Source organism: Physeter macrocephalus, chromosome 14, assembly GCF_002837175.3.
Source record: "Physeter macrocephalus isolate SW-GA chromosome 14, ASM283717v5, whole genome shotgun sequence".
Lineage (NCBI taxonomy): Eukaryota > Metazoa > Chordata > Mammalia > Artiodactyla > Physeteridae > Physeter > Physeter macrocephalus.
This window is the reverse complement of record NC_041227.1, coordinates 79,419,115-79,426,742: the sequence shown is the minus strand read 5'-3', so window position 1 is coordinate 79,426,742 and position 7,628 is coordinate 79,419,115. Positions and strand designations below refer to the sequence as shown.

At 62.1% G+C, this 7,628-nt stretch overlaps 1 protein-coding gene across 1 annotated transcript in view; it reads right to left on the bottom strand.

The window, feature by feature from the left end:
- Nucleotides 1-2,315: 2,315 nt before the first annotated feature.
- The window catches only part of CARD11 (caspase recruitment domain family member 11), a 96,873-nt gene continuing 91,560 nt past the window's right edge, over nt 2,316-7,628 (bottom strand). Inside the window, exons 22-25 of the mRNA XM_028499788.2 lie at nt 6,948-7,127; nt 6,506-6,630; nt 4,938-5,053; nt 2,316-2,986 (exon numbers count right to left, since the gene is read on the bottom strand). Coding sequence (XP_028355589.1) covers nt 2,782-2,986; nt 4,938-5,053; nt 6,506-6,630; nt 6,948-7,127 — 626 coding nt within the window. The 3' untranslated portion in view covers nt 2,316-2,781. The remainder of the gene's footprint in view (nt 2,987-4,937; nt 5,054-6,505; nt 6,631-6,947; nt 7,128-7,628) is intronic.

The following is a 7,628-nucleotide window of genomic DNA, read 5'->3' as shown; positions in this document are numbered from 1 at the left end:
ACTATTAAACAACTGGTTGAAAACAAGGAATTGGAGAAATTTTAATGCAAGAAAAGTCACAGCACGGCACACCTCCCCTTCTGCCTGGGAACGCGCATATCCTGTGTCCCGAGGGCTGGGGGATGCCTGGCTTTCAGGTCCCCTCCCTACGGGCAGCACACCTATTCCACGCGTGACATTCAACCGGCTTCCAGGGGCCGCTGGCCTCCGACCCGGCTCTGCGTCCTTCGTGGGGTCCTGTCTCCCGACTCACGCCTGCAGGGCTGGCCGACTCAGCAGGTCAGCCCTGGGGGGAGTGGACCGCTCCCTGCTCCCTCCCGGCCAGCATCTGCCCCCGGGGGGCTCCCTGGAGGGTCTCCCTCAGCGGGAGGACGGAGCCCCCAGGCCGTCTAGGCAGCAGGACGCCCCTCGCCCCTGGGCGCGGCCCCGCGGCATCCGGACCCCCCTCCCGAGCCCCGCTGGGACTCAGCGGCGCCCCCGCCTCACAGCTGGTCCTCGTCCACCCAGACGGTCTTGCGCTGCTCATCCCCGATCTTGTCTTTAATGACACGGAGCAGCTCCTCCACGCTGCCCCACATGTCCGCCTCCACGCTGGCGTAGAGGCACGGCAGGGCCTCCAGCTCCTTCTCCTTCAGCCGGCACAGGCGCAGGAACTCCTCCTCAGTCTCCGGCCGGGCCAGCATCTTCCTGCGGGCGGGCGGAGGGCGAGGGAGGCGCACAGGGGTGTGGTTTGGCTGGGCGGGCCCGTGCTGCGGCCCCCCAGCTGGCCACCCTCCCGACGCTGCCTTCCCTCCTTTGTTTCTCCACGCGTCTACCCTTAGCACCTTACGCACCGTCCCCTTTTATTCTGTTCATTAGGGAATCCTAAGAGGTGGGGACTTGAAAGTCTTTTTAATTGCGGTAAAGTACACGTAAAATAAAATTTCCCATCTCGACCACTTGTCAGTATACATTTCAGCAGCGGTAAGTTACTCGCGGCGAAGTGCATCCATCTCCGTAACCGTCTCGAAACTCTACCCATTAAACAATCACTTCCCCCTCCCTCTCAGCCCCCGGCCCCCAGCCCCCTGCTTTCTGTCTCTGTGCATCTGACTCCCCCAGGGGCCTCGTACAACTGTGAGTGCACAGTGTCTGTCCTTCGGTGCCTGGCTTGTTTCCCTGAGCATCCTGCCCTCAAGGTCCAGCCATGTTTCACCGTGTGTCAGTTTCCTTCCTTTTTAAGGCAGAACCATATTCTCTCGTAGGGATGGACCACATTTTGTTTATCCATTTATCTGTCAGTGGACACTCGGGTTGCTTCCACCTTTCGGCTACTGTGAATAATGCCGCTGTGAACGTGGGTGTGCAAATACCTCTTGAAGACCCTGCTTTTAATTCTTTTGAGCATAGACTGAGAAGTGTGATTTCCGGATCACATGGTAGTTCTACTTTAATTTTTGAGGAAACTCCATACTGTTTTCCGCAGCAGCTGCACCCTTTTACGTTCCCAACCAGCAGTGCGCAAGGGCTCCAATTTCTCCCCATCTGGGCCAACAGGTGTGAGTTTCTGCTTTTTGGACAGCAGCCGTCCTAACGTGTGGGAGGTGGTGAGGTGGGGACTCAGGGCTCTTTTGCTCACTCATGGGGTCCCGGGCCTGGCACTTAATAGGCGCTCGGTAAATGTTCGCGGAGAGGATGGAGTGGCCTGACCTCTCGCAGTGTCAGCTGTAGTTGTGTTGCAAGGAAGGGTGGGGATCAGAGATGCTGCCACGTGACAGGCAGGCCACGCCCCTCCCCCACCTCAGCCTCCCCCTGATTTCCTCTTCCTATCAAATCTTACGGCTAAGCCTTCAACAATCACACAGGCCCGACCTTGAACACGGACCCAGAATCGGACCTTTCCTCATCGCCCGCCAGACGGGATGTGGTCCCAGCATCACCACCCCTCGTGTGGGTTGTCACGATGCCTGCGTCTCAACGCAGCAGCCAGCGGGGCCTTTATGTCCCTTATTAGATTAAGTCACTCCTCAAAACCGTCAGTAGCTCCCGTCTCAGCCAGAAGGAGAGGTCACATTCTTCCGCGGCCGACACGGCCCGGTGTGGTCTGGATCCCCTCGTCCAAATCAGGATGCACCTTAGTCAGAGGGGGTGCTGTGAGTGACCAGCCCCAAAGCCAGGTGTACATCAGGCCTGTCCTGGGAAACCTGGGATGCACGGTCACCCTACCTTCACCCTGCTCACTGTAACACGGGGCCTGACCTGAGTTCGCTGGGGGTGGTTTGTAGGTGAGGAAGGGTGCAAGAGCCGAAAGCCTCTGCAAACTATTAAACAACTGGTTGAAAACAAGGAATTGGAGAAATTTTAATGCAAGAAAAGTCACAGCACGGCACACCTCCCCTTCTGCCTGGGAACGCGCATATCCTGTGTCCCGAGGGCTGGGGGATGCCTGGCTTTCAGGTCCCCTCCCTACGGGCAGCACACCTATTCCACGCGTGACATTCAACCGGCTTCCAGGGGCCGCTGGCCTCCGACCCGGCTCTGCGTCCTTCGTGGGGTCCTGTCTCCCGACTCACGCCTGCAGGGCTGGCCGACTCAGCAGGTCAGCCCTGGGGGGAGTGGACCGCTCCCTGCTCCCTCCCGGCCAGCATCTGCCCCCGGGGGGCTCCCTGGAGGGTCTCCCTCAGCGGGAGGACGGAGCCCCCAGGCCGTCTAGGCAGCAGGACGCCCCTCGCCCCTGGGCGCGGCCCCGCGGCATCCGGACCCCCCTCCCGAGCCCCGCTGGGACTCAGCGGCGCCCCCGCCTCACAGCTGGTCCTCGTCCACCCAGACGGTCTTGCGCTGCTCGTCCCCGATCTTGTCTTTAATGACACGGAGCAGCTCCTCCACGCTGCCCCACATGTCCGCCTCCACGCTGGCGTAGAGGCACGGCAGGGCCTCCAGCTCCTTCTCCTTCAGCCGGCACAGGCGCAGGAACTCCTCCTCAGTCTCCGGCCGGGCCAGCATCTTCCTGCGGGCGGGCGGAGGGCGAGGGAGGCGCACAGGGGTGTGGTTTGGCTGGGCGGGCCCGTGCTGCGGCCCCCCAGCTGGCCACCCTCCCGACGCTGCCTTCCCTCCTTTGTTTCTCCACGCGTCTACCCTTAGCACCTTACGCACCGTCCCCTTTTATTCTGTTCATTAGGGAATCCTAAGAGGTGGGGACTTGAAAGTCTTTTTAATTGCGGTAAAGTACACGTAAAATAAAATTTCCCATCTCGACCACTTGTCAGTATACATTTCAGCAGCGGTAAGTTACTCGCGGCGAAGTGCATCCATCTCCGTAACCGTCTCGAAACTCTACCCATTAAACAATCACTTCCCCCTCCCTCTCAGCCCCCGGCCCCCAGCCCCCTGCTTTCTGTCTCTGTGCATCTGACTCCCCCAGGGGCCTCGTACAACTGTGAGTGCACAGTGTCTGTCCTTCGGTGCCTGGCTTGTTTCCCTGAGCATCCTGCCCTCAAGGTCCAGCCATGTTTCACCGTGTGTCAGTTTCCTTCCTTTTTAAGGCAGAACCATATTCTCTCGTAGGGATGGACCACATTTTGTTTATCCATTTATCTGTCAGTGGACACTCGGGTTGCTTCCACCTTTCGGCTACTGTGAATAATGCCGCTGTGAACGTGGGTGTGCAAATACCTCTTGAAGACCCTGCTTTTAATTCTTTTGAGCATAGACTGAGAAGTGTGATTTCCGGATCACATGGTAGTTCTACTTTAATTTTTGAGGAAACTCCATACTGTTTTCCGCAGCAGCTGCACCCTTTTACGTTCCCAACCAGCAGTGCGCAAGGGCTCCAATTTCTCCCCATCTGGGCCAACAGGTGTGAGTTTCTGCTTTTTGGACAGCAGCCGTCCTAACGTGTGGGAGGTGGTGAGGTGGGGACTCAGGGCTCTTTTGCTCACTCATGGGGTCCCGGGCCTGGCACTTAATAGGCGCTCGGTAAATGTTCGCGGAGAGGATGGAGTGGCCTGACCTCTCGCAGTGTCAGCTGTAGTTGTGTTGCAAGGAAGGGTGGGGATCAGAGATGCTGCCACGTGACAGGCAGGCCACGCCCCTCCCCCACCTCAGCCTCCCCCTGATTTCCTCTTCCTATCAAATCTTACGGCTAAGCCTTCAACAATCACACAGGCCCGACCTTGAACACGGACCCAGAATCGGACCTTTCCTCATCGCCCGCCAGACGGGATGTGGTCCCAGCATCACCACCCCTCGTGTGGGTTGTCACGATGCCTGCGTCTCAACGCAGCAGCCAGCGGGGCCTTTATGTCCCTTATTAGATTAAGTCACTCCTCAAAACCGTCAGTAGCTCCCGTCTCAGCCAGAAGGAGAGGTCACATTCTTCCGCGGCCGACACGGCCCGGTGTGGTCTGGATCCCCTTCGGCCCCAGTCACCTCTCACCGTCCTGCCCAGCACGCTGGCCTCCTCTGGGCCATCCCCGCCTGGGGGTCTGGGCGCCAGCTGTGACCTCTGCACCTGCCCGGCCCGGCCTCGCTGTGCTGGAGGTGCTCCACTGCTGGCTTCCCGGACCACCTGGGTCCCAGGGCGCGCCCAGCCCTCCCGGCACCCATCCTCCCGGACGTGTTTTACGTGTGTGTGTGTGCGCGCGCGCGCGCGTGTAACCGTTTCCATTGCTGGAGGGGTCAGGGCCGTGTCCCCCGGGACTGGGGACCGGGCGTGTTTTACCTGTGTGTGTGTGTGTGCGCGCGCGCGCGCGTGTAACCGTTTCCATTGCTGGAGGGGTCAGGGCCGTGTCCCCCGGGACTGGGGACTGACCTTCGATAAGGATTCACTAAAGGGATGCTCAGGGGAGGGGCTGGGCCCAACGCAGCCAGCTGTTCTTGGCGGGCACCCCAGAGGCCTGGTGAGGCCGGGGGAGAGGAGGGGTGCTTCGGGGCCCCTGCGGGAGGTCCCGGAGCCCTACCTGAACTTCTTGATGTTCTTCTCCGACACCCGGACGAAGAGCACGATGGGGTAGATGCGGGACTTGATCAGGTCCCTGGCGCAGCTGATCCCCGCCTCCAGCAGGCAGTGCTTGTTCTGCAGACACAGTGGCCGGCCGTCAGCGGGGGCCCACGGCCTCCTCGGCCTGTGTGGGTGCCTGGGGCGGGTCCACCGGGCAGGGTCTGGCTCCACGGGACAGAGCCGGGGGCGGGGCAGCCCCGCGTACCCCCCGCGAACCAGAAAACGAGCCAGGCAGGACCCAACCTCTGAGGGACAAGGCCCCCCGTCCGGACACCCGGCCCCCCCTGCACAGGGATGGGTGCTGGCAGAGCCCCGACACCCAGCCCGGGGTGAATCAGGCAGCGTGCGTGAGTCTTAATAAAAACCCAAGTCAGTGTGGAGAACACCTGATCCTCTATCCTGCCTGCGGAGGTGCTCTTGGTACTAGGACGGGGGTGGGGGGTGCGGGGTGGACAACACAGGGAAGGTGAGGCGGCTGGATGGTCCCGGGAGGATGTAAGGGTTCTCAAGCACGACTCCCTGGGGCCTGAGAGCGCGTCGTTTCGGAAGAAGGACGACCCCTGTTCTGCTGAAGGTGCCACTTAAACCTCTGCACTGAAACTGAACTTGAATATAGAAAAGTGCACGTGCCCCCAAGCCTGCAGCTCAGTGGACTTTCACAAAGTGAACGTGCCGGTGCGACCAGCACCCAGGTCCGGCGGCAGAGATGGCCAGCCCCAGGCCCCCGTGCCCCCCGGCCACCGCTTCCCTGTCTCGCCAGCAGAGCCACTGCTGGATTTCTAACAGCACAGCTTCTTGGACGGTAACCCCTTCGCAGCCAAAATGTTCTCAGCGCCGGCCCTGCCCACTCTCTGTCCATCCGCTCCGGCTGTCACAATCCCCTAAGCTTTAGCACCCAGCAAACTCTTCAGGGCTGGCTGACAGCCGTGCCCGTGCTTTGACCCGTGCGACAGCGCGGGAGGGTGCGGGAGTGACCATCAGCTGGGCGGCAAATTCAGAGTCTCCGGCTGTCCTCCTGCTCCTGCCGTCCCCCGGGCCACCGTCCCAGACTCCGGGCCGCGATCACCCTCGTGGGCCGAGAGCCCCGCCTTCATCCAGCCCCGGCGCGAGGAAGAACTCCACGCTCAGGGCCGGCCAGGGCCTCAAGGCCTGGCTCCAGAAGACTCCAAACTGCGTGCAGACGCCCCTTCTGCGTCGCTGCCAAGAGCCCTCCTGACGGTCCACTTCCCCCATTTGGCGAACACGCTGCCTGTCGCCCGCCTGCTGGCTCTCTCTGGCCCCCGTTATCACGGCCAGGCGCACACCCAGCCCCGAACAAGGCGGACCGGAGGACCAGCACCAGGAAGCCATCAGAAACAGAGGAGCTTCCAAACGTAAATGCACGCCAGAGCCGCAGGACAGGGCTTGGGGATGTTAGCACGTGGTACGGGGAGAGAGGAAGAAGGTTCACCCGCGGCGAGGCGAGAGCATCGCCCTCTCCGTGGCGCAGGCGGCTCACAAGCCCCGTCAGCCTCCAGCCGGCCTCACCTTGGCCGCCACAGCCTCGATGTGGGCGGGAACGACGCATTCAAAGGAGTTGGGGTTCTTCTCTCGGGAGTAGATGATGGTCTCTGTCTTCTGCTTTCTGAGGAACTCGTCTCTCGTGACAACATCTGCGGGGAGAGGGGCCAAGTCCTGAGGGCAGCACAGGTGCTCGGGCCGCCTGTCCCGTCCAGGCTCCGCCCTGCTTCCTGGGCCCTACAGAGCTGCATGCCTGATCCCTTTCTGGCCACATTTAAGTGAATCTCGTCTCCCCCACTAGACCCCGAGGCTCCTCTACGGAGGGCAAGGTCAGGGTCACACTTTACAGTCCCCACGGCAGCCAGCCATCCACACCCTTCCATCCGCTCCTTAGCCCCTGACGCAGGGGGAGGGGGAACGGGTAGAGGAGGGGGAGGGGCAAGAGGGCAGCCTGCAGCGGGGGGCTCACCTGGCTTGCACATGGTGAACTCCATCGCGCCCCCCGAGTTGAGCAGCTTCTGGACCAGCGCCTTGGCCAGCATGCTGGGCGTGAAGAGGACGGGCCGGCGGCGCTCACAGTAGAAGGCGCGCACCAGGCTGTAGGGGATCAGGCTGAGGTTCTTGCTGAGCTCGCTCTCGGGGTCCAGCTCTGGGGGGGGGGACAGGGCAGGGCTGGTACTGACTGGGGCAGGGGCAGCCCAGGTGCCCTCTTGGCTCCATGGAGCCTTGAAAACCATCTGGGAGTAGGGCTAGGACACCGGGGGCCAGTCCTCCAAAACCGCTGTGCAAATCGGCGCAAGCCGGCGGCCCAGGACGCCCTTCCGCCACCCAGGCAAGTTTACGGAGCGCCCTGTGGACCGGACTCTGTTTCGGGAGCTGGGCCAACAGTGCCGAGCCAGGGAGACGGCCCTGCTCAGAGGCCAGGAGGCGCCGGCAAGAAGCGCGTCACGCACCCCAGGTGCCAAGCTGTCCAGGGAGGGCCTGGGCTGAGGCTGGGGCGGAGCGGCGCCCCGGCCCTCGTCACCATCAGCGCCGGGGCCGGCAGGGCCTCCCACAGGGGACTGCGCGCCGGGAGGCCCCTCGCTGGCTTCGCGATAAACGGCAGTCGGTGCTCGGGGGGGGGGGGGGGGGGGGCAGGGGGTCAGTAAGG